Genomic DNA, 27,100 nt, shown 5'->3' with positions numbered 1-27,100 from the left:
TTGCTTCTCTGGCCCGTGGACTCCTTCCCATCCTTCAGTGGTGGGATGTCCCCAACTGAGGTGGTTGAGGCCCCATCCCTGGAGATATTCAAGGAGAGGCTCGATGAGGCCCTGGGCAACCTGGTCTAGTTGGGGGTGTCCCTGCTGACTGCGGGGGGGTCGGACTAGATGACCTTTGGAGGTCCCTTCCAGCCTGGGCAATTATATGATTCTATGATTCTAACCTTTGGGGCCAGAGGGAGGCCCTGTGCCTCCAAGGATGTACCCCGCTGTCTCTGCTGGTTGTGCAGCCCTACCTTGTCTCCCCCACCAAGTCCTTCCCCTGCTACAGCAGGCCTGCAGAAGTAGCAGGGGGTGTGTTCTACCAGCTGTATGTATAACTGGCTTTTTTTAATTTTCTTTTCCTTTTTGTAGGTGGAAATGGCAATTTCTCCCAAAAATGGCAGCGTGAGCAAGTGCCTGGGTTTAATAAACGCTTTCCAGGTGAAAATAACAAGCCAAAGGTATGGATTGGGGCTCTCAGCACAAGAAAGATATAGACCTGTTGGAGCAGGTGCAGAGGGAGGAGGGCTACAAAAATGGTCAGAGGGCTGGAGCACCTCTCCTATGAGGGCGGGCTGAGAGAATTTAGGTTCTTCAGCCTGAAGAAGAGAAGGCTCCAGGGATACCATATTGTGACCTATCAGTCCTTAAAGGGGGCTTAGAAGAAAGACAGGGACAGACTTTTTAGTAGGGACTGCAGTGATAGGACGAAGGGTAACAGTTTTAAACAAAAAGAAGGTAGCTTTAGATTGGAAATAAAGAAGAAGCCTTTTAGAATGGTGAGTGATCGCAATTACAGTGATGAGACACTGGTACAGGTTGTCCAGAGAGGTTGTGGATACCCCATCAAGGTCAGGTTGGATGGGGCTTTGAACAACCTGATCTGGTGAAAGATGTTCCTGCCCATGGCAAGGGTCTTGGACTGGATGATCTTTGAAGGTCCTTTCCAACCATTCTGTCATTCTGTGATGGTGGCAGTCGTGGAGAGACCTACAGAGACCCAATACTCTTGTCTAACTTGCCTACCCTTACAAGCGAGCAAACATATGACAATTAGTCTGCAAATCTTGGGCCTGTTGAAGGAAAGATACATTTTAACCAAATTCTAACATGGGTTTACTTTAGAAAAGCTGTTATTGTGATGATTCCTGAGTACCTAAATTACATTAAAGTTCTGTTGTATTATTAGGGCCGGACAGCCAGATCACCCTGATGCGTGTAGTGGGAGAAGGAAGGATCTCTGCTGCTCTCTGAGCTCTCACATGTCATGCATGGTCTGACTTGAGAGGGAGGAGACTCAGGGCTGTAGCCTAGCTCTCCTCCCAGCCCTGGTTAAATCTGTGCCAGCCTGGTATGTCTGCAGAAGCGATAATTGATAAAAAGGTGGTAGTGGAAAGAACTGAGTGCAGGGTGCTTCACAGGATCAGTGATTTGAACTTCATTTTCATGTTATGTTAGCTTATCTCTGAAACTTTCGAAATGTGTTTTAATTGATGGGTTTATTATAAAACTCATTAAAGCATTTCACACCTAATTAAAAATAGGAATACCCCGTAATCTTGTAACTGCAATTCTGAGATGATTTCTTCTTTTTTTTTTTACTTTTTTTTTCCGCAGGCCAGAAAGAAAAAAGAGCCAGTTTTCTCTCATTATTGTGATACCTGTGACCGTGGCTATAAAAACCAGGAGACGTATGATGAACATATCTCACAACATAAAAAGGTTGATGAGTTTGGCTTGTTTTATCTACTCTTTCATTTTCGACTTCGTGCCTGTTAAGTAGTTAGCTGTAGTCATTCATTCAATGGAAGACTTAAAAGAGATTCACAAAAAGTGTTAGTAGGGGATTTTTTCTGAATGCTGTGTGTAGGGGAGTTCTCAGTTGTATTTTTGGTTTTATTGTCAATTTAATGTTATTCTTTTGAAGTATTGCTAAGTCACCCCAGTGGAAGGAATTCATTCGTGGGCATCAGCGTAGAATGTAAAATTATTGTGTGAAAAGACTATGTGGTTGCTTCTCTGGCCCGTGGACTCCTTCCCATCCTTCAGTGGTGGGATGTCCCCAACTGAGGTGGTTGAGGCCCCATCCCTGGAGATATTCAAGGAGAGGCTCGATGAGGCCCTGGGCAACCTGGTCTAGTTGGGGGTGTCCCTGCTGACTGCGGGGGGGTCGGACTAGATGACCTTTGGAGGTCCCTTCCAGCCTGGGCAATTATATGATTCTATGATTCTAACCTTTGGGGCCAGAGGGAGGCCCTGTGCCTCCAAGGATGTACCCCGCTGTCTCTGCTGGTTGTGCAGCCCTACCTTGTCTCCCCCACCAAGTCCTTCCCCTGCTACAGCAGGCCTGCAGAAGTAGCAGGGGGTGTGTTCTACCAGCTGTATGTATAACTGGCTTTTTTTAATTTTCTTTTCCTTTTTGTAGGTGGAAATGGCAATTTCTCCCAAAAATGGCAGCGTGAGCAAGTGCCTGGGTTTAATAAACGCTTTCCAGGTGAAAATAACAAGCCAAAGGTATGGATTGGGGCTCTCAGCACAAGAAAGATATAGACCTGTTGGAGCAGGTGCAGAGGGAGGAGGGCTACAAAAATGGTCAGAGGGCTGGAGCACCTCTCCTATGAGGGCGGGCTGAGAGAATTTAGGTTCTTCAGCCTGAAGAAGAGAAGGCTCCAGGGATACCATATTGTGACCTATCAGTCCTTAAAGGGGGCTTAGAAGAAAGACAGGGACAGACTTTTTAGTAGGGACTGCAGTGATAGGACGAAGGGTAACAGTTTTAAACAAAAAGAAGGTAGCTTTAGATTGGAAATAAAGAAGAAGCCTTTTAGAATGGTGAGTGATCGCAATTACAGTGATGAGACACTGGTACAGGTTGTCCAGAGAGGTTGTGGATACCCCATTTAGTAGGGACTGCAGTGATAGGACGAAGGGTAACAGTTTTAAACAAAAAGAAGGTAGCTTTAGATTGGAAATAAAGAAGAAGCCTTTTAGAATGGTGAGTGATCGCAATTACAGTGATGAGACACTGGTACAGGTTGTCCAGAGAGGTTGTGGATACCCCATCAAGGTCAGGTTGGATGGGGCTTTGAACAACCTGATCTGGTGAAAGATGTTCCTGCCCATGGCAAGGGTCTTGGACTGGATGATCTTTGAAGGTCCTTTCCAACCATTCTGTCATTCTGTGATGGTGGCAGTCGTGGAGAGACCTACAGAGACCCAATACTCTTGTCTAACTTGCCTACCCTTACAAGCGAGCAAACATATGACAATTAGTCTGCAAATCTTGGGCCTGTTGAAGGAAAGATACATTTTAACCAAATTCTAACATGGGTTTACTTTAGAAAAGCTGTTATTGTGATGATTCCTGAGTACCTAAATTACATTAAAGTTCTGTTGTATTATTAGGGCCGGACAGCCAGATCACCCTGATGCGTGTAGTGGGAGAAGGAAGGATCTCTGCTGCTCTCTGAGCTCTCACATGTCATGCATGGTCTGACTTGAGAGGGAGGAGACTCAGGGCTGTAGCCTAGCTCTCCTCCCAGCCCTGGTTAAATCTGTGCCAGCCTGGTATGTCTGCAGAAGCGATAATTGATAAAAAGGTGGTAGTGGAAAGAACTGAGTGCAGGGTGCTTCACAGGATCAGTGATTTGAACTTCATTTTCATGTTATGTTAGCTTATCTCTGAAACTTTCGAAATGTGTTTTAATTGATGGGTTTATTATAAAACTCATTAAAGCATTTCACACCTAATTAAAAATAGGAATACCCCGTAATCTTGTAACTGCAATTCTGAGATGATTTCTTCTTTTTTTTTTTACTTTTTTTTTCCGCAGGCCAGAAAGAAAAAAGAGCCAGTTTTCTCTCATTATTGTGATACCTGTGACCGTGGCTATAAAAACCAGGAGACGTATGATGAACATATCTCACAACATAAAAAGGTTGATGAGTTTGGCTTGTTTTATCTACTCTTTCATTTTCGACTTCGTGCCTGTTAAGTAGTTAGCTGTAGTCATTCATTCAATGGAAGACTTAAAAGAGATTCACAAAAAGTGTTAGTAGGGGATTTTTTCTGAATGCTGTGTGTAGGGGAGTTCTCAGTTGTATTTTTGGTTTTATTGTCAATTTAATGTTATTCTTTTGAAGTATTGCTAAGTCACCCCAGTGGAAGGAATTCATTCGTGGGCATCAGCGTAGAATGTAAAATTATTGTGTGAAAAGACTATGTGTGGAAATCATATTTTAAAAATCCAATCCTTTATTGCATGTATCAAAGTTTGAAATTGGAGAGCCTTGCAATTCTTTCTCTGAAGTTAACTTTACGTTTTCTCCAGTACTAGATATGTTGGCTTCATGGGTTATTCTAAAATTTGATGAAAATTAAAAGTCCATGATCCCTTCTTACACTTTTTACAATCACATTTGTTTTGAAACTGGGTAGCTTAAAAGTTCTGTATAACTAACTGTACAGGCATCTGGCACTGAGTTTGTTTGAAGTGTGCTTCAATGCTTGTTTATAATATTTTTGTATAACTTGGTGTGTCTTAAGTTCACCCCCTTATCTTGCAGTGCACAGAAGAAGGTTGCAGTTTCAGCGCGCATGAGAAGATAGTTCAGATACACTGGAAGAATGTAGGTATCCCCTGAGCCCAAAATATGAATCTATGTGATCTTTACTGCAGTCCCTTTTCTCATTCTTCAGAGGCTTGCTTTCATTCTTCTAGAAGGAAAACTTACTACCTCTGAGTAGAATCTCTTGTAAGACAGTGTTGTTGATGAAAATATGTTGAATGCTAAGTTGTTGTTTTTTTTTTTAATGAAAACAATGTAATGCTGCTATAGTTGTCAGAATGATGCTTTTTTTTTTTTTTTTTCTTGTGGGTTTCTTTTTTTTCCTTCCCCTTTTAAACACCTATGAAATACTTTTTCCTTAGGCACATGCACCTGGTGCTAAAAGAATAAAATTAGATAGTCCGGAAGAGATCGCTAGATGGAGAGAAGAAAGAAAAAAGTGAGTAAGAATTGTGACCTATGATTTTGGTTTACTGTGTTTCCCCTGTGTGATCATTAGGGGACAGCTGAAAGCAGTAGAAGCACGTGCTTGCTGCTCCTGTTCCTCTCACTCCACAAAACTCCTGTGGTAGTGGTCTGTGTCAGAATGCCTGAGCCAGGAAGGTACGAGCTGTCAAGACTTATCATTTGGATGATTGTAACAGATGGCAAGATATCAACTGAGAAGAAAGCAGCTTTTCCAGATGTTTGATTTGATATCTACCCCAGGTTAGAAAATGAATCGTTCCTTTTAGCCTCATCACCGAGACATTTTAGATCAGAAACGCGTGTGTGTTCCCTTGGTGTTTTCTTAAGAGCTAAGAAGTCTGGAACTATTGTACTGACTATAATTGTACCACATCCTGCTGTGTGCAAATTTCCATAGCTTAAGTTGTCCTACTAGACTCCAACAGGGAGTTTTCCTAATTTTTAAGAATTTTTTGCATTGCTTGACACTTTTCTACTGAAAGAGAATAGAATCCATGAATGATGCTGTCTCAGGTAGTCTGTTGTACCTAGAGTGCAAGGTAAAGTTCCCATGTAGGTAACATTTCTCATTATTTATCATTCTGTGATGTGAGGTGGTATAACTTTTTTTTTTGATGACCAGCACTGGAGTGTTTGAAAATTCACACTGTAGTCCCATAGACAGTATCCCACTGATTAATTTTTTTTTTCCCTCAGAGTTGAACAGATTAAAATCTACCCTTTTCCAGCAAGTGAAAGATGCTGCAGGCTTTCCTCACTACTTTTCTTGACTCAGAGTGTAGTCTTGCGAGTGATCAGTACAGGGGTTTTGTTTCTGTGAGCAAGAGAGATCAATATGCAGAGTCGGAAGTGATACAAATTTAATTGCAAGGTCACTGGTGATGAGCTAGGGCAGTGAACTAGTCGCCTGTTTGTTTTGGTTTTTTTATATAAATAAACAACAGTGGTCTGATGAAATCTTACTGATCAGTACAGCTTGCATTTATGTCAGAAAGCAATGTTAATGCATTCTGGCTTTGAACCTGACTTCCCTTAATAAGTTTTTACACAGTGGCAAAAAAAGACAAATGAGTGGAATGTATGGTAGAAGATATTTTTTTTTTATTGCCTCTCATCACTTTTTTGGTGTATTGAGGAGCAAAATTTCTCCCTGTATAAGTTAGTCCCTGCAGGTTTTAACTTTGACGTGGTTTCAGCTTTTTCTACAATTTTGGAAAGGCAAAGAGAAGTCATCACAGCACAGCAGTCATCTGTTGCACCTGCTGTTCATTTTCCATACGTGCGGATAATCTGTAGGTTCCTCTTTTGTTAAAAACAGCTCTTGTTGATACAGAAACAAACATTTATTCTCCCCCTTGTTTAAAATGCCATAGTTAACCAGCCAAAAAAATCTTGTGGTCTGTGCAAGTATACGTTTGGTGTTGGGTTAGTTTTGGTTCCAAGGTTTCATTTCATTCAAAAGATACTTGAGGTCTTGGGTTTTATTTGCTTTCAGTCTAGGTATTGTTGTCTTTTTTTCCCCAATAGTGATAGTTACCACGTCTTTATTACTTGCAATATGAAGTGTTAACAAGGTTAGCAAAACCCAAAATGTCTTTAGATTTGTCTGTCTGCTGGCCTACACTTAATTTTCTAAGAGAAGTTCCAAGGACAAACATCGATACTTGTGCACGGAGTCTTTGCTACTCATTTCCAACTTTTCATGCACTTTTCTGTTTTGGGATGTGGTTTGGGAGAGTTCCTGTCGAGTGAAAGGTGCTAAGGTTTAAGTGTTGAAATGATGTTTCAGGTGTGTGTGTCAGTACGTGTTCTACTGTATACTAGAACATTAGGAAAGCAGGAACTTAACGTACAAGCCTGTTTTAGATACTCTTTGCTTGGGAAGTGAGTGCTGTGAGTCAAAGGAACGTTTACCTACACTTAATTGTAAGGATGACGATGCTCTGCCTGAGACTGTTTTTGCCAAGTTTCTAGAGAATCTCATGGCGGATACTGTTGTTTTTTAACAGATGAATATAATTTGGTAGTGGTACAACATTGCTGAAAGCCTTTGTTCACTGCAGCACAGTAAAATCAATGGAAACCAAGTCTTGTAGTCAAGATCAGCAACCAAAACAGGAGATACAGTATTAGGACCTTCTTAGTCAAGGCCACTAGATGGAGCAGTGCTGTGATTTATTGTGGTACTTCAGTCCTTCTGTAGGCATCTTGTTTAGCTGTAATGGATGGGTGTAGAATGACTACCTGGGTGGCTTTTGTTACTCTTTGTACAGCAAGGAGGCTGTATTAACATCTTTGATTTTTTTTTTTTTTTTTTAATCTAAGTAATTGAATTTTTTTTTTTTTTGAAAGAGAACCCCAGCTGAAACTTCTGTGAAGCATTAATTGGGTCACCAGCAAAGCATCAGTTTAGTACTGAAGGTCTGTTGTTGAGTCACAGTAAGCATTGCATGGTACAGAAAATAAGGACACAAGAGGGAGTCTGAGCTATTAGGCAGTCTTGTTTTATGGGTGACAGGAAAAAGCCTTTTTCTTTCTGGATGCTCCAGTCAGAGCTAAGAATGAATCTTTTTAGGTCATTAGTAGTTTGTTTCTAATTAGGTTGCAGTGATTTAACATGTGTGTTTCCATGCTGCATCCCTAACATTCCTGTCTTTTTTCTTCTTTCAGCCGTTATAAATAATTACTTACAGAGTTGAGATTTTTCTTCTTAATTAGCTGCTGCATCGCTCAGTTGTGTATCCTGCTTAAAATTATTTAGAAAGAGCCTGTGTTTAAAGTGCAGCCTTTCTCACGTAGGGGGAAGAGAAGGGGGAGAGTTGGTAAGGAGTGAGTATCTCTGGAGGAGGTATTCTGGGTTGGAATGCCGGTTTTGTGGCTGATTCTGTACAACACCCTGTTCATTGCTGCAGCCTTCACATCTCTGCTTACCTCGTTTTGTGGCCCCTCAAACCTGCTGAGTCAGGCAATCTAATTAAGTGAACAGCAATAGAGCTGAAGTTTCACAGGATCTCAGGGTTTTCCCATGTTTTACAGACAGATGGTTGTGAAGTCTGACATCAACTTCGGTGATTACAGTTACTTTTCTCATTTTGATTTGTCCTGTCCCTTCCAAGTTTTGAGAAATATGCTGGTTTCACATGCTTAAAGGGAATTATCTACAGCAAATTTCCTTAATGTGTCAGAATGAGGTATTGCTGTCTTCCCTTCTTCCCAAGTGAGATCTGGGTCCTGCCAGCCCATCTGTTTCTAACCAACTCTTAGTGAGCAAAGGTTATTACAAAGAATGTGGCAAAGCTGCTCTGGTGTTAAAGTGAATAGTTAAACTTTTGCTTAGGTCCTAATAGAACATTAGAGGGTTTTCTTATCTTGTGTGTTGCTTGTAAATTATCCTTCTCCTCCCCCTCATTTCTTTAATCTGTTGGTGATTTTTTTTTGTTGAGTTAGGGATTGACTGCTTTATTTCCTTGCAATATATCTCATAGGCTGAGCACGTGCCTCATGAATAAGGCCAGTACTGTCAAGCACACAACTTCTAGTTAATTTGTGGTTGTCTAGTTGAATAATGATAATTCTGGAGTAGCTTGGAATCCTCCCCGGTGTTGCATTCATAGTAATTAAATATAAAATAAGGGAAATAATTTCATCATGCCTGGTAAAAGTAGAGAAGATGAAGCAAAGTAGAAAGAATGTGTTGGTAGATCAAAGTAAACATCGATATAATAAAGTTTACCCTGAACTGCAGGGCTGGATTAGCAATAAAACAGCCTCACTAACATACGGTAAAATCACACTAGAGATGCAATGCTTGATCAAATGCCTGGGAGTCTGAAACTAAGATTTTTATCAGCTCTGTCGGGCTGTCTTTGTTCCCTTTGGGCTGTCTATCTCCCCTTTGCTCTTGGTTGTGAGTATGCAATCAAGACCAGCTCAAGAAATTATTGAGGCAATTTGATCACAGTGCTGTTCCTGTAAAGGTGATAAACTTGTGTAACACTCCACACCCATTCATTGTGCTATAGAAACAGGTCTCTTTTCTGTTAGACACTGGCAAAGCTCTGTTTTTCCACTACTTGCTAAGAAGTAGTTTACTCTGATGTTTATGTGAACAAGATAGAGTACGCTAGCCTATAAAACACATATGACTCTGGTTAGTGCACTCATTTATTGACAAAAAAATAATAAATCTATTCAATAGGGCACATGTTAGTGATTATGCTCGTGTCACCATTTCCTGTCTCTGGAAGCTTAAGGTATCGTTTACCTGCATGTCACTTTGTTGGTGTATATGTAGCATACTCATCTTAGCCTGAAAAGGAGTTTTCTGGTGTTATCCTGACAATTTATACTGAAAAAGTTCCAGTTTGAAGTGTCTGTGGTTGGAAACTGCAGCTGCCATGAAATGGGGCTGTTTTCTCAGGCAGTACTAGCTCCTCCATGAAATCATAGAATCATAGAATTGTCCAGGCCAGAAGGGACCTCCAAAGGTCATCTAGTCCGACCCCCCCCCACAGTCAGCAGGGACACCCCCAACTAGTCCAGGGTGCCCAGGTCCTCATCAAGCCTCAGCTTGAATATCTCCAGGGAAGGGGCCTCAACCACCTCCCTGGGCAACCTGTTCCAGTGCTCCACTACCCTCACAGTGAAGAACCCTCTCCTAATCTCCAATCTAAATCTGCTCTCCTCCAGCTTAAAGCCATTTCCCCTCGTCCTGTCACTGCAGGCCTTTGTAAACAGGTTCTCCCCAGCCTTCCTGTAGGCCCCCTTCAGGTACTAGAAGGCCGCTATTAGGTCTCCCCGGAGCCTCCTCTTCCTCAGGCTGAGCAACCCCAGCTCCCTCAGCCTGTCCTCGTAGCAGAGGTGCTCCAACCCCCTGATCATCCTTGTGGCCCTCCTCTGAACCTGCTCCATCAGGTCCATGTCTTTCCTATATTGAGGGCTCCAGACCTGCACACAATATTCCAGGTGAGGTCTCACCAGAGCAGAGTAAAGTGGAAGAATCACCTCAGGTCTGCTGTGCCAGACCATCACAACCTGGTTTAACTTCCTCTTTTACAGTAAGTTGCTTAGGTTCGTAAAGCCTTTGTGGTGACTGATGAAGCTGACTGTATTCAAGCTCTAACAAGATGTTTGCAGGACCTAAGTGCTAGGCTGCTGCTTCTACCTCAGTGGTGTTTGTAGATAACATTTTAAGAACCTTGTTTTGTTAGGGGAGGAGGAGGGTCTGCCTTCTGAGAAGGATTCAAACCCAGAGCAAGTCATCAAATTTTAACACATGGCTATTTATGTGGAGAAATTCAGTACAGGCTCTTCCTTTGGTGGTGTTACACCTCTGTTCAGAAGCAGTCTTCCCAAGTTTAGCCTTCTTGAAGAAGAATTCTGTGTATCAAAAAAGATTTAAATTCTTCTCTTTTTGATTTTTTTTGACCTCTCTTGAATACTTTGAGGCTCAAGACCATAGCGTTTCCAGTGTAGGCCTCTGCCTCCACTTAAGGTCCAACTGAATTCTGTTGCCTCCATGGATAGATCTAGCTGATGCTAGGAGGTGCACAGACTTCTTTGAGCTGTGGCTGTGGCGCCTGATGAGTTGTGGAGTTGCACTGGGGCTTGTACCTTGGGGTGGATGGTTGACTTTCATCCGTACCTATTTGGTCCACTTGCTCCTTGCAGGGACAGTTTGGGTTGGCTTGGCTAGGTCCCACCAGGACCCACTGGTGGGTTTAGCCCAGCTTCATCATTGCACAGCAAAGCACCTGGGGAAGGAATGAACCCTGTCTACCTTGTGTAAGAGGCTGGTGACCTGCATTCTTCAACGTCTAGAGCTTAGTGCCCGCCATGTCCTTAGATGGAGGAATAAACTAGCAGATGCTCATTTGCTCATTGTGAATGAAATGAAGCACTGCACGTGTGCTGTCAAAATAGGTACATTTTCTGCACAAGGTAAAGGCAGGGAGTAAAATGCTATTTAGCATTGGAGAAGAGCTGGAGAAAATAAACAGAGCCGCTACAGGTGCCCTCAGATGTGCTTTTACCAGCATACTTGGATTTAGGGCTGAGCTCTCCTTAGCTGTTAGTTACTGCCTGTGTCAACTGGAAGGGTGGTTTAGGAGAAATCTGTCTATCTTGGCAATGAATTGAACTGCAGGCATTCGTGGAGTCCATTATGGTGGCTTGGTGGAGGGAGTGGTAACTCGTCGGAATGAAAGTGGGAGGCAGTCATGTTGTGAGAGCATGTCTGAATATGTCTTTAATCAACATAACTACAGGAGTACTTTGAAGACTCCTTTGCTTCAGGATTAAGGGTCTTCCCTTATGTCTTTAAAAAAAAATATAAAAATTCTAAGACAAGCTTGAAGCTCTTTTGAGCATAACTACTTATTTTATAGCTCTCTTTCCTCTTTTGAGCCTTATTCCCGTGAAGGAAAGCACCTTATCCTAAAACTGTGAAGAGGTGCCAAGCACCGGGGTCTTTGTCAAGGCGAAGCTCTTGAGACTAAATAATGCATTGCACGCTTGCTGCGTGCTGGGAGTGTTACAACATGGATGAACAAATGTAGCTAACAGGGAAGAGCGTAGATAAAACATCATATCCCTATGCTCGCTTGAGCTGTATGGTGGATTTCTGGGAGAAATCCAATGAAAATAGAAGCTGACAGCTCATGTTCAAATCCTCTTAAAGGAGACAGGTTCTGTAGTCTCGTGTTTAGGTGTGTCTCGTAGGAAATGCTTCTTATCTTCTTTGCTCTGTATGTGGTTGAAGCTGTCTGGCATCAATGTGGCACTTAACATTCGTGTTGTAAAACGGGGAAGATGCATGGGAGAAGATTAAATATTTAAAGGAAGATGCGTGTCCTTTTTGATAGCTATATATAGTGAGTAGCTGTTCTAAGTTTCTCGTTACTCCATTTTAATAGACTTATCAAATATTTACACTCTGTGTTTCTATCCAGAGGCTGGTGGGGGTGTGCGTATGTTTCTCATTTACCACCTTTGTCTCAAAGTGCTGGGATTTAGCTAAGTAATGTTTATAGAGCAACTAGCGTAGCCATTTTGGGGCTTTGACGGTAATTTGCAGCAGGCTTTGCATGTTAGAACCAGCATGTTCATCCGTCGGGAGGGAATGGAAGAGAGGGATGGTTTGGAAGATGGTTATAACAGTAGATTTGTTTTGATCTGCATGACTTAGCAATTTTTCTTGAAGCTGGAATTAAAGAGGGTCAGTAATTTTGGTGAACTAGAGGTCAGCGTGCAAGCACAATACTGAATATTGCTCGAGAGGAAACTTGTGTGCTCTTCTCTAACTGTCACATTAATAGGATATTGTGTGCCCAGAAGCTGTTTTTTTGGTATTACAAGAACTCAGCAGTTGGTTTGTTAAAGGCACGTTGGACCTTTTAAGATCATTCAAATACTCCAGCTGAAGCACCATAAAAATAAAATTGCAGGACTAAATTGTGCTGTTATGTTTAGGGGCAGGCAGAGGGTTCCTGACTGAACTGTTTGTCTTTACCTTGTTTGGTGGTTTGGCAAATCTGATCATTGATCATTCCAATTTGGTAGGGTGTGGTTTTTTGTGTGTTGTTTTTTGTTTGGGTTTTTTTTTTTGGGGGGTAGTTTTGAGGGTATTTTTTCAGCTGAGTACGTAAACATAAATTCATTCAGGTTTCTTTTTCTCACCAATGCCTTTCTAAGAAGGAAACAGTCTGTTAAACTTCATGAAATGTTATTAAAAATCTATTATGTTTATAGAGGATGCTGGTTTGGTAAAGGGGGAATTGATAAAGTACAGTCAATCATTCAAGAGCCAGTGAATTATCTTTTTTCCTTCTAGAAATTTTCCTACATTGGCAAACATTGAGAAGAAGAAGGCGATACAGATGCAGAAGGAAGAAAGGGGAGAAGTGCTGACTACCCAACAGTTTGGGTAAGTGTTTTGAAACAATCTTGTTAATTTCTTCCTTGTGAGTTCATACATTCTTAGTGCAGTCTCCCAGTGCTTACTGCTTCCACTGGACATGCCATCCAGCTGCCCTTTAAGAGAGGAAAGGTCATTTGACAAACAGCAGTTGTGATGTTATTTTTTTTTTACAGTGCTTCATAGTCCATTTCATTTAAATTAAACAATAATTGTATTAGAAATCTGATGTTCTTGCTGAATTCTGTGCTCTGTCTTGTTTGAGAAAAGTGCGTTCTAGTTTTCTAGCTCATTAGATCAGCGTAACCTGGGTCTCTAGAAAAGGAATAATGGGGAAGGAAGTCATGCAACATAATGAATTCACATGGTCTGATCCTTTAATGCCTGAAAATGGCCAAGAGAGATTTTTATGAGCAGATTTGGCTTTTTACTGTCTCCTCTCAGATGGTAAATCAATAATCAAATGAAGAAGGGAGGAAGATTTAACTTTATTTTCATAGCTAAAGTAGTGCTACTTCTTTCTTCTACTCTTTATTTGTCTGCTACCTTTGTTTTGAGCCTAATGCTTACTCCTCTTGGATTTTCATCTGTTCTCTCCCTTATATTGTGTTACTTTCCAGGATGGGCTTTGTTATTTCTTCTTCCCCTCAGTGTCAGTGTTATGTGGAACCAGCTAACTTTTTAAAAAAAATGTTATAACTATCCCTGCTCTGAAGAATATCACTTGTTTAAACTCAAACAACTGAGCTGGAAGACAGAAGTGGACTCAGTTCTAAGGGGCTCTTGCTAAATACTATTTGCTGCCACTTGGAAGTGAAGCTGGAGCTTGCCTGGTTTGTTTTGGTGTTGTTTTTTTATAGGGGCTGACACCGAACAAAATAAAGCTTGCAGCATGGTAAAGCAGTTGAACTAGCACAAAATAGGGTTCATGTCAGGCAAGTATAATTTGTTAAATGGTGACAATGCAAAGTACCTTGGTGCAGCATGTGCTTCAGAAAACCCAACACTTACCCTTCCCCTCCAACCAATTGCCTTTCTTGACTTTGGAAGGAAAGGTCTATAAAAGACTGAAATAAAACTTCCTTCAAAGGATATAAAGTTGCAGAAGTACTTTGGACCCAAGGAACCAAACCTAGGCATTTGAGACTAAAGCCGCAAACATATGTAATACTATGTTTGGAGATTTTTATGTCCAAATGTAAGTTTTGCTTGTCACAGTAGCAAACTGTTTTGTGTCTACAGTTTTATTTGGTAACTCTTGTGGCTGTGAGTTGGATACATTATGTAGTCTTAAATGTATATCAGCAATTCCATGCTATCAACATTCATTAGTAACTCTGTATCTGGAAAATTGTTTGGGGAAAAAAGGCCTCAAAATTATAGGTTGTTTGCTTTCACTTAGTGACCTTTAACTCTGGTTGATTTTAGAAATCTTTTTTTTCCCCTCTCCCTTGCCTGAGCTGCTAGCACTATGGACTTGATGAACTGTCCAAAAATCTGTTGTTTCTGCTTTGTATATCAACAGTGAAGATTCTGGAATTGGTGCTTATCTGGCAAATTTACTGATGCATGAGGCAAAAATAGAATACAGCTTGTTCTCTGCAACCTGTACTATTAAAGCAAATACCCAAGTAAGATTTAGAAAGGATTAGATAGTTAACACTTCTACAGCACTTTCCATTTGTGGTTGTCTGAAGTGCTTTACAACTGCTAATTCTCAGCATCCCCGCGTGTGAGATTAGAGATGCAGAAGGACCACTTTGGTAGCCTGCCTGGTGTCTTGCAACAGCTGATTAATAGCGCATGGCTCTTCATCCCCTCTGAACGGGAAGTGAAGAGTAGTGTATCTTTCACGAGGGGAAGGCAGAAGGCAGATGCCAGGCTGCCTGACATTTGCTGGGCTGTGTTTGTGACCTTGGGGTTTCTTTCTGGGTGTTTGAGGCCCCAGGGAAATCAGAATGTTGTTTTCAACCCTTGGTCAAGGACAACACGTCTAATTGAGCCTATATTTGCTCAGTATCTTCTAAGTTATACAATAACATCCTGAATTTAGAGCCCGACTGTACAAATTCAGAAATGCAGTTCTCTGTCTAGATGGAATTGAATTATGGGAGCTAATATTAGCCTCCTTTTGTGGATGAGAGACTGATGCACAGGGAGGTGGTGGCTTGCCTCTTGTGCCACGGGAGCACTATGATTCTATCAGGGCTGAGCAACGGGTGTTAAGACACTGCGATGAAATGACTGGAGAATGCAAATGAAATGAAATGAAATATGTTTTGTTGCCATATAAAGCCTTTTTGAATGCTATGGCAGGCCCTGTTCTCCTCTCAAGAAGGACTTAAATAGGCTGGAAAAGTTATGGAGGAGAGGAATGTTGGTAATGCAAACGTTTCTGTACAAGCAATGAAGTGGTTGCTTGGAAGGGCTGTGTGATGGAGGTCTAGAGGAATTGCATAGGTGGGAAAGGGTGAATAGAATGCAGTTATACACTGTTTCTTGTACCTCAAAAAGGATGGGGGTACAAAAATGACCATTTTAGACATCAGAATGAAGAAAAAACAAAAGTCCTTTTTCACAAAATATTAACACCTTGCTGCAAGATTTCAGGGTACCAGACATTCACCCAGCATCCCACAGATGCAAACCCCTCAGTGTCTTGGGAGCATCTGTAGTCAGAGAGGGTCTCTAAATGGTACACCATGGAAAAGTAGGTGAAGAGAAAGGTGTCCGTTCACCCTGCTTTTATGCTCTTTTTTTCCTTCTTTGTGTTCCACCGGCTGCTTATCAGTGACAAGGTACCAGGTTAGAAATACACTTATGAGACTCTGCTTGCAGATGCAGGACTCTAGACCCAGGGAGAAGTTTCAGGAAGAAGCTCTTGCCCAAGTATGGTATTACACAGTTGACTAGGGATAACAGGACCTCTGCCATGCTGTAGGGGAGGCGGAGGGAGAGAATACAGAGCAGAACCATGGGGCTCATTCAGGATGGTAAATCTTGTGTGTCTGTTGTGGTTGGAATATGCTGATGAATGGCTGAAGTCTTGTTTTGTTAAATTTAGTTTCTGTTGCTTGAAAATAAGTATTTTCAGGTCGTTAGGTTGTCCCTTCTATATTTGTTTTTCTAAGTCACACCTGTTCTTGTTTCTATAGATTTTGACAAGAGTTTGTTAAGCTCTCCAGGTACCTTGCTGTTTTGTTTTTAGTAGGATAACCTAGAAGATTACAGAACTGTGGAAGATAAGTGGAACCAACAGGCTGTGCACTTCCCATATTTTAGGACTTGTTATTTTGTTTCAGGTTTTAAAAAAATCTATTGTCCTGATAGAACTTTCTTTTATTTTTTTTCTGTCAGAGTGAAAAAGATGAATGGCATGTTAGTTGGAGGCGGGAGTAGGTCTCCAACTGGTGGGGTCAAATGGCTGAGCAGATCTAGGGCAGCAAGATCCTTCTCGGAACTGTAACAGGAAAAAGGAGACTTCAACAGTGGAAGAGTGCTTATATTGAATGCTTCCCTTTTAATTCCACGTCCCCCCTTTCCTGAATGATTTAATTGCTTAAGGGAATATTTCTTGACTTCGTAATATGAAATGAAAACACTATGTCCTCACAATGTAGATGATTGAAGAACTTGCTCAGCTTGTGTTCCCTTTGCCTTGTTAAAAGATAAAAGTCACGAACTTCAAACTCTTCATCTAGGTTCCAGTTTTGTCGCATTGCCCTGCCAATGAGATGAGCTGTGACTGCCTGTCTGGTCTGTCACCACATGTTAGCTGAGCTGGAGTAAGTCCTGGCATCATGCTGTGTTGCTGAACCTTAAATGTGGGCCCCAAGTGTTTGGTTACATCAGTTGATTTTGTTCTCATAGCTTTGTCATTTGTGTGAGCTTTTGCCTTTCTATTCTCCAGCAAAATGAAGGGGATGTGGAAACCTCCAGATAACGAAGAGGGGCTTGGGCAGCAAGGAAGACAGAGGAGAAGACAAAGGCGCCCGTTCTGGAAGAAATTTAGGAAAAATGGTGGCAATTCTAATGTACACAGTACTCAAATTGACGCCAATGGACCAGAAAACAGCAAGTGTGAAAAGGAACATGAAAAACAGTGTGACTTGGCAGCTCAGCCACACATGAAGGATGTGGACCCACTCAGTCTACTGGCAAATGGTGACGTTGGTAAGATGAAGGAACTTAGAGAACTGTTATTTTAAGTACTACTGAAGTGATTACTGGCCTTTTACGTAACTAGCAACTTCTGGAGAGAGCTGGGGATTTCCAAAAACATGTAAACTCTGTCCTTGATTGAAAGAGGGCTAAGTGTACATGTTTAAAAAGGGGAAAATTCTCTTTTAGTTGGATGCATTGATGCAAGGCCCTATAGTATTCTTGGAGAAAAATACTGGGGAGCCTGTAGTCATACTTACCTTTGTTACTAACAAAAAAGCCCAGGATTGCTGTATTGTGGCTAGAATAGTGCCAGGGCCAACAGGGTCACATGAGCTTGAAGGTGGTCCAATATCCCTATGCCTAAAACTTGCACTTAAAACTTCCTTTTAAATGGAAATTTCTGTTGAGAGATAATCCTGATTCAGAACGTGGTCTAAGAAAATTCCCAGTGTGATTCTTGAGTGAATCGGTGCTTTATCTAAATTAAATGGGGTAAATCTTGCATTTGGGGGAGCTTCTCCCCCTAGTAGGCTTAACCTGTTAGGGAAGAAGCTAACTCGTTATTCTAGAGGTCTTCAGGATGCATGCGTGTGTCTTGCTGAATTCATGGCTACATGTGCTGGTAGGAATTTTTTTTGTTCGAAACACTTAGCTGGGAGAAGCAGCAAAGGCAAAGTGGTTCGGGCCATAGGGAAGTGATGCTGCAGTAACTTGAGGAAGGAGAGGAAAAGAAATAGCAGTTTTTAGTTGGGATGCTGAAATTTTTGCTTGCTAGTCAGGGTTTTGGAAGTGCTGCCATAAAGTTTGTGTGCAGTATTAAACCTTCCGATGTAAATACTTTGCAATAGTTCAAGGACATGCACTGAGTTAACTTGCTAAACTAATCTGTAAAATAAGAAAATCTTTATAAAGGCAGAATTAGAATAAAATACTTAAACAATTGTTTTTTAAAGACTATTAAATATCCCTTTGTGGTTTTGAAAATAATAGTATTTGTAACGTGAAAACAAATGGATTTCCTTGTACGAGTTAAGCGAATTACTTAAAATGTCAGGATTTTTCTTCTAATTCTGTTTTTTGCTGTATTGTCTAATTTACTGTTGATACTCTCCATATGCGTGCGTTCTCTGAAGTATTGCTGCTTAGTTGTTTGGGGTTTTTTTGATGAGCATGTCTTGTTTCCGCATGCTGGCAGCAATATAAACTCTCCAGATACAACTATTTGTAATGTAGTCAGCAGTGATGCAGTACTCTCAGAATATGGCATGTAAGCTGACTTATACTCTAGCTATTTTTAGCAACAAAGCTAGAATGCATCCCCTGGAAAGACGTCTGATACTGAGTTTTTCCTCTTCAAAACGTAATCTTCAATTAGTGGGAACAAGAACACAGCATCCCTATGCAATTTGTTTATTCCACTGATCTCTGCGTGTTGGGAAACTTCAGTATGCTGAAATATAACTATTTCCCCACAGCATCTGTGTTTTACTTAATGATTAAAAAGTCTAAGTACAGCTAGTAAATTCTGTAATAGCAGGTAGAAAAGGAATGTCACGTGTTTATTACACATTGTTAAAGCCAGTTGCAGGTTTTTATACTATTGAGAAATCTAACAAATAATGACAAACGTGATTTTACTGTATAGGTACGTTTTGTGAAGTATTTAAACCTTTCTAACACCAATAGCCCTTTCTCTAGAGGGAATGTATTTTTTGCATAATGCATTCACTTCAGGTCTGTTTAGTGGCTGATTCCTTCAAAGCCAAAACATTTAATGGGACATGAGAAAACAGAATTTTCCTCCTGATTAATAAGCAGAAACGAAGTAAGATGATGAGCCTTTCAGGTGTAAAATCTTTTCCCCCCACAGTGGTATTCAGGAGCACATAACAATTCCTCCGAACACGTTACTCACAAAGAAAAAAATGTATTCCAGTAAATGCATTTTCCTAATTTGCTAAGAAGCAAATTAAAAGTAATTCTTTAAAATTAAAAAAAAATATAAAGAAAAGGCACCCAACCACAGTATGCACTCCACATCTTGGATGATATAGAAAAAAAACAGCAATGAATCAAAATAACCTGAAGTAAATGCTATTTTTGTAATTGCCTAAGTATATGCAGATGCTGTATATTCTTCATTAGAAAAAATGCATGCTGTTTAGCATGAGCTTCCAGTGTAATTGCAAATTGGCATGATTACTACATCAGTGAGAACCTACCTTTCTCAAAAAGAGCTCAAAGTAAAAAAGTCAGGTAAGTAGTTTAGGTAAATACCTGTGTGTTTATCGAAAAGCTGTTTTACCAAACAACATGAGCTCTAATGAATCAAATTGCCAATTGTTAATTATATGTTAGAAAAGAATGGAGAAACATTTGAGATTTCAAAATAAAGATCTCAAAAGTATTTATTTCAGTAAAATCTTGTTATGAAGTGTGAGGCGGCTTTCCCGTGGGACAGGGGAGAGCAAAAAAAACCTAATATTTTCTTATGTGACAATAAGATTGCAACCAGTCTCTTTCTGGAAGTCCCAACAGGCTAGTTTCTCAAAATGTTTCTAGTAGTAGAGTGTGTGTATGTATATATGAAATTTGTATTCAGGTGTATTACTGCAAAATATTTTCTAATTTTCCTCCTAACTAGCACTGTTCACCTGAGAGTCTTTCCAAGATTTCAGTGCATATAGATCCTCTGTTTCAAACTAAAGCCATCACAATTTTGCATCTTTATTTTTAGGAATCTTTTTCTAGGAATGTTCTGTTTACCTACTGTCCTCAGTTTCAGCATTTTTGCCTCCTATCTTCCCAGTATACTCTTTTGGGGCAGTTTGAAACTATAATACTTCACGTACTTGCATATATCCATAATACGCTGTGGGGATTTAAATATCAGCCGATCCAAAGTACTGCTAAATACTGATCATCTAATTTGTAGCCTTGGTTTTCAGTGTCCCTTATGAACTTTTTTTACTATACAAAAATTCCTTTGCTCATAAAATTCTTGCTTTGAATGAGCCTGATTCTCCTTGTCCCCCTTTTTTTTTTTTTTTCTTCTCTTTTTCCCCTGCCTGGCTTTTGAATCCTTTTCCCACACCCCCCGCCTCCACAGGACTATATCCAGTGAGACTTCAAAACATATTATGAAATCTTCTCTCTCTCTTTACCTACACTTGATAATAAAACCTATAATTACACTTGGTATGTGAAGAAAGAACCAGAAAGCCCAAGCTCTAGTTCAGGATACTTTCTTTTTTTTGTGTGCTTCTGTAGCTTTGCTGGCAGGACTGAAAACCAGTGGTGACATAACTTTGCCACTGAATATTTGTAGAGGGTAGGCAAATGTGGGGTTTTTTATCAGTCCATGGTGTTGAGCAATGATGTTCAACATCAGTCTCGCGTAGTGGTGAGATGGGGATGTAGCAGTAAGGTAGGAGTGTGTTGGAAATAATCCCTCTTGGCTTTTCTCTCCCTGCAGAATCTGACAAGGATGAAGCAGCAGCTGAAGATGGGAGGCAGGAATTGACTATTGTTCCCAAGCAGGTCACCTCTGCCCTGAGTTCGTTGGCGGCCAACTACGGCAGTGCGTCCGACAGCGAGCCCGAAGGTGCGTAGGAGTGTGTTCCTCTGCCCTTCTCCTCTCTCCTTCTGTCCTACATCTCTCTGCTGGTGTGGACTGTAAGCAATGACAAGATCTGATCACAAATTACCTTTCTTTTGGGAAGGGTGGAGGGCATTTGGTCCTTTTCCAGCTCCCATCCAATTGTCCAGGTCCCGTGTTTTTTAATAAATGCAGCATTTGTAGGAGTGGTAGCTCTTCACAGCTGCATCCCCAGCTGCTAAAAGCTCCAGATTATCAGTGCCAGGCAGAACCTGCACGGTACTTACAGTTTCTTGAGAAAAAGCTTTTCAGAGAAATCAAAGGTGTTGTAGAAGAAAATACAGTATGGAAGCTGTGGCTAATATTTAGCAAAGATGTTAATGTAATGACAGTTCAGTGGCTGTATCTCCAAAACACTTGGCTGTGGAAATGCCTTCTGATTTCTAGCTTGTCTACAAGTGGTGTAATTCCAAGCTCTCTTGTCCCTGCTGATTTTCAGGCTTATACAAGTAAAGAGACAAGCTTGTGAAAGGTTGTGCACAGGGATATTTTTGCAGTCTGTGTACAGATCCTTTCCAGTTTGCTTTCAGTGACGGTGCATACTGGTGCTGGTGTAAGCCGTGCATAAAGACAGGCTGGGGGGAGTGAAAGGATATGCCATTATTCTGCTCCTCTTGTTTCCCTGTTCCTCTCTCCTCCCCGTTTGAGCACTAACTGGGGTTACTGGGTGAGTTGTTACTTTTTCCCAGTATGGTGATAGCTCCCAGTCTCGGAGAAGCATCTGGACAGAACATGGCATTTGTGCAGACGAGTGCACAGAGATGGCCTTGACTACTTGGCCTGTGCCACATCTAATGCCTTTTTTTTTTTTAAATCCTCCTCTAGCCCTACACTGTACTTAAGAAAGCCTTAAACAGAGTTTCCTGAAAGATCGAGTGGTTTTTGCTCTCCACTCTTGCATTTTCTCAGCAGCGTGTCCTGGGTTGAAGGTTGGGCCATAAAATGTCTTTGGTTAAAGTGTGTGTCATCAAATTTCCCAAGCCATTTTCCCCTGGTTGGGGGGGGAAAAAAGCAGCTTGTCTTCAATCTCACTTCAAATCATGTTTGAATAGTGCCAGTAAAAAAGCTGTTATGCTCACCCTGTGAACTAGTTTGTGTGTCCTTAAGGGCTTTTTCCATAGAAAGTTTCTGGGTGTTGCAGTAAGACCTGAACTCTGTAGTACTTGGATTTTGCACTTCTCTGAGCGTATGCTTCTAGGTATGGTAGAGAACTGTTCCTGCTCCATGTTTTTGTCAGTAGTTACTGAAAGACTTACTTGCCCTTGATGGCCTACACAAAATTACAGAGAGCATCTGGAAGGCAGGGAATTGAACTTGGATACTCTCTGCCCTAATAATACCATGATTTTCTCAGCAGCCAAATTTGCAGCAAACTACATTGTGAAGCAGAAGCAATGTACTTTCTAAGTGATAACAAGGCAGAGGCTTGAAAATCTTGTTGAACTCTTACTATTTCTGTTTTTCTATTTGTATTGTAGGATTTAAGTATCTTGTTTTCCTTTCTGTGAGTGTTAAGAGATTATTATTTGTATTTTACAAGAAAACCCAAACCAAACAAAAACCTCCCTTCCTCCAAGTAAACCTTGAACATCTTCACATCAGGTGGTGTGAGCAAGAATAGTACTAATGAACTGACGGTGCATGGGGATATAAGCATGTTAAAAAGAGGCTTTTAAGTTGGAGATGAAAGTGTGTTCTTTTTCTTTAAGAAATCCCTGTCAAGACTGCAACAAAAGCTGAGAAAGACGGGGCTGCGCTCGGAGATACGCCTCAAACTCCTTGTGTTCCTTCGAGTCAAAACCCGAATCAAAACCGTCCGGAACACGCAGGCTCGGCGTTAAGAAGCTCGAATTCAAATGCACGTCGCCCCAGAGGGCCCGATAACTGGGGCAAGAAAACATTACCTCTCCTTCCGAAGCGCCGTCCAACTCTGCTGGAAATGGTAAGCCTTGGTGCTAAAACAATGCCTCCTGTGCCAGAGTCTCACCACTGGTGAGTGGTTCTCCCCTTCCCTGTGGGAAGTCGGAGCAGTCTGTTAGCAAAGGTCCCCCTATCTTAAAAGTAGTGCAGCAAGCATTTCACTCGGAGAAATGTAGATGCTTAAATAGACAAATAGAAGTTCTCTAGTGTACATTCAGGTAACGACTGACTTTGGTGAGCAGGAGATGACAACCTAATCACGTACCTCAAATGAGCTGCACAAAGAACAAAACCTTCTATTCCTCCCTCTCTCTTTCCTGTGGTAGTATCTGGTAGGTTTTGATTGTGCGTGATCCCACCAGCCTTATTTTGAGCTTCCTTCCTCTTCTCCCTGTTCTTGCTATTCCTTCGCCTTCTCTTGATCGAGGAGCACACAGTTTTTTCAGATGCAGTCAAAGGGGGTTTCATGATAAGGTTGTGTTGGTGACTTGAAATGTATAGTGGTGTTTAGCTGCAACCTGCATGTGCTGTTTCTTTGAAGGCAAGTTTAGGTCAATCTGAGGAAGTGACAGCACTGGTATCTTGGAAAGCTACCAGGTTGGTGTCTTAGAAGGGTTAAAAGAGGTTTATGGGGTGAGTCCAAGGTGTTACGGTTCTGTTCTCAGTAACAGTGCAAAGCATCCTATTTGGAAGCTGGATGGCTTCAAAACTATGAAGCTCTTACTGCATTTAGTATTCAAAAAGCAGTATCAGACAGGTGGACTACCCTTGTGGTTCTGTAAATAGCCAGCATAAAGCTCCCCCCGTCAAAGGAAAACTTGCTGTGGGTGGAACACAGGAGAAAGCAGGGTTCCACTGGCATAAGGGCTGTGAAACAGCACAGGATGTTTAGGCAAGAGATACCTGATAAGACACATCTCGAGCTGCAGATGTGGAAGAAATCCCTTGATAGTCTTTTTAGCACATCCTTCCAGGGCTGCCAAGAATTAAAACTCCTAGTGACTGAAAAGGAAGTGTTTGCCCTTTGTGTAGCTCCCTGAGCATGCAGTCGTCTTTATCTCTTGCTCTTCAAAGTTGTTGGTGATCAAAGCAGTGAGGACTCTGGAAAAAAATAAAAGTCATACGAAGTCCCACATGCTGAGAGAAGCTGGCAGAATATTGGAAGCCTAAATTGTAGCTTGCCAGTATAATCCATTTTAAAAAACATGCATTTTCATGGGGTTTTTTGCCGTTTAATGTTGCTCAAAACTGTTGTTAAAGGATGTGTGCTGGGGCTGTGAATCAGAGGAGTGCCTGAGATTCACAGGTAGGCTTCCACTGCCAGAAATGGTCAGTGTATAAAAACCTCAAGGAAGGAAAATAAAAATTTCAGTGTGTTGCTGCTGAGAGTTTATCCAAAAAATAAGGAAGTGGGATTGCTAAGAAAAGCATGTTGTATTAGTGAAATGAGGCTTTTAAAAAAAATAAAAGTGGAGGTAGGAGAATAGCTGCAGGTGGCTATTGGCAGTCGTTTGGCACTGAGTTTGGGCACTACTAAAAGGTGTTTATTGTAGCCATTTGAACAATAGTGTGTATTTAGACATTCTGTATGCTGATAAAATAAAAAGCTTGTGTAGCATCGCTCCACTGATAGCCACCCCTGCATTAAAAAAAATCTAATACAAAGATACAGTCTTTGATAGGGTGGTGATACATCCCATCTGTGTCTTTACTTGGCCATTTGGGAATTCAGCAGATTCTTCCAGTCCGGCAAAGAGAACATGACTATGCTGTCCCTTCTCTGCCCTCACCTGCATCCCTTAGTTCAGGCTGGAGATTTTAGGTGTCAGCTGCTTAGTAACTAGATGCAACAGAAACATGCACACTTTAAAGGGGCTGGTTAAACCACTGTTGAAACTTCTAACAGCAACAAAAGCTTCTCTGTGACATTACAAGCCAAACTTAGCTAGGACGTGAAATATAGATCTCCTGCACATGATCAGGTAGTTACAGATTTAGCCACTTGCTTTAAACTTGTTGTTTGTTCAGAGGACTAATTCAGCTGACACTCGCAATGACAAAAGAGCCTTCAACCTTCTGACTGATTTTTCTTTTTTCTTTTTTTTCTTTTTCCTAATACCAAAATGAACTTTAGTGAGGTTAAAGGAGATGAAGGAGGCCTCTAGCACTTAGATTAAACTATTAGACTTAGGTTGGTGGATTATAGCCCAAACCAGTTATTGCTATTTAAATCCATAGTCTAGTACCTGATGAAACATGCTCTTCTCTTGTATTTATAACTGTCTTTTACTCATAGGGGTTTTCTCATAAAAAATGCATGGGATATTAAATTACAGATACAGCATAACCTAGAAGTGTAAAAGATGCTAATAGAGTTGCTATCCTGATGCACTGGGATACGTGGCCTGGAATCTGTTCTTTGTTTCACGTGTTAGGTATAGTCCATGATATGAGACTGTCATCATCTGGGTCTACAGTCAGATAACGGGGGGAAATTCCTGGTATTTAGGTGTATTCCATGACATTCTCTGCCACCTGAGGAAACTAAGGCTGACAACTTAATCCAATGGATACCATCAGATTTGTCAGCTTGTTCTACTTGCCTTAGTGCATTAATGGTGCTAAATGAGTGGTGCTTAAACACGTGCCCTTTGGGCACGTGAGTGTTTTTCATCCTTTTCAGTTGTAGTTGTGTCCCAGTACCATAGTGAATTGTGGCCGTTATGAGCCTCTGTCACTAGAAGTGGTGTTTGGCCACCAACCTGCACTGCTTTAGTAGCCTGCGGGCAGCTCCATTTCTGCTGACCCTCTTCATTTTTTGATACACCCCCCACAAAAAAAACCAACTCTCCAAACAAGCAAATAAAAAGAACCAGAAGGCTCCACTACTTGCTGCAAATTCATTCATAATGAACTGCCAGGTTCATTTTCTCCTGGCTGGGGAGTTGAACTGATGGAGTACGGAGTCTGATCAGCACGAGCTGGTGTGAAGGAGGGAAGTCAGTAGGTGGGAAAGGTGGGGGATGTTCAAAATTACTGAGCAGAGCTGTACATCTTGCTAGGCTCGTAGCAGCCGCAGAGGGAAACGTGCATCACCTTCTCTTCTTTCTTTCCAGTTGCTGGCCCAGGACATCCGACATGAAAGGAACGTGGTTTTGCAGTGTGTTCGATACCTCATCCGGAATAACGTGTTTGGACTTCATTTTAAAACAGAACCACAAGCTGAAACAGAGACTGAACAGTCCTCTGCGACTGCAACAGAGCCTTTGACGGACAAACCCGATGAATCTAATTGTTCTTGTAGCTCTAACCCTCAGTTAGCAGGAGAAGATGATGCATTATTAATAGCCCAGGGTGAGAAAGCACCTGTGGATCAGACTTCACAGACGGATCACTTGGCAGACGAGGACACGTGGGAAACTCCGTCAGTTCAGTGTGAAGAAGCACTGTAGAGCCCGTCTGTTGTGGACAGTAAAGCAAAGGCTCACGTTTTCTACCTGACTGATACTTTTTGAAAGACGTCAGTGTAACAAAATAATCATTAAAGTACATTCTGAGAGCTGTTAAAACCACTTTCCTGATCTGTTCTGCCCGAGGTGGCCGTTTCCTTGTGAAAACGTCATCCGTGTTGAGTAATTGAGTTTCCCTGTGGCAGAAGGCAGCGGTGGCACAGAGTATGACCTTCCCTAGAGTAGGTGTGGATCCCCACTTCTGAGCTTCAGAGCTCTGAATGTTTTACCTCGTTACAAAATGTGTGTCAGTCCATCACCAGAGCCAGAGAGTGTTGTGGTAGGATGGACCTTTCTCGTGTGAAATCACAGTCTGGCGTGTCTGAGTGTCCAGAAGTATTTCAGTGTACTTATGAAATGGTAATCCAGTGCGTATTTTTTTTCCCCAGCTGTTATTTGATGTAATGCGTCCAATTTAAATGTAATATATCCAGTATAAAATGAAGAAATGAAATGGAAGATGTAACTGACCTGGCTCTATAAGTACCGCTTGCACCAGGAGTCCCATCCTCTCTGAACGAATTTGTTAATTGAGCAGAGAAATGGAAATGAGGGTGCAAACTGATACAAGAAGCCTTTTTTTAAAAACTAACTGAATAAAGATACAATAACTGCCAACTGCTTGCATCAGTGCTAGGTTGCTGGTTGACCTCAGGTACCTGACATTAAGCCTTGGGCCTTAACAGTCGTTGCCTGACAAATCTAACTCTTGAAGCAAACTCCTAGTATTAAGAATATTATCAAAGTTTAAAAAGCTTACCAAGAGTTACTGGTTTGTCCCTTTTTAATATGCATTAGGAATTTATTAGTTGACCTTCTGGAAGAATGTTTTCCTTGGTATATTGGTATAATGCT

The 27,100-nt window shown here is 41.4% G+C and overlaps 1 protein-coding gene across 1 annotated transcript; it reads left to right on the top strand.

The window, feature by feature from the left end:
* The first annotated feature begins 420 nt into the window (after positions 1–420).
* On the top strand, positions 421–26,863 carry NUFIP1 (nuclear fragile X mental retardation protein interacting protein 1). The gene is made up of 11 exons (XM_014965733.1): positions 421–503; positions 1,660–1,733; positions 2,468–2,556; positions 3,876–3,980; positions 4,609–4,671; positions 4,974–5,050; positions 12,911–13,003; positions 16,905–17,167; positions 20,634–20,762; positions 22,526–22,758; positions 25,853–26,863. Exons 1-11 carry the CDS (start codon positions 421–423, stop codon positions 26,186–26,188), a joined length of 1,545 nt encoding a protein of 514 aa, XP_014821219.1. The 3' UTR covers positions 26,189–26,863.
* Positions 26,864–27,100: the final 237 nt, after the last annotated feature.

Source organism: Calidris pugnax, unplaced genomic scaffold (genome assembly GCF_001431845.1).
Source record: "Calidris pugnax isolate Ruff unplaced genomic scaffold, ASM143184v1 scaffold20, whole genome shotgun sequence".
NCBI classification, from domain to species: domain Eukaryota; kingdom Metazoa; phylum Chordata; class Aves; order Charadriiformes; family Scolopacidae; genus Calidris; species Calidris pugnax.
This window is presented reverse-complemented; position numbering and strand designations above follow the sequence as displayed.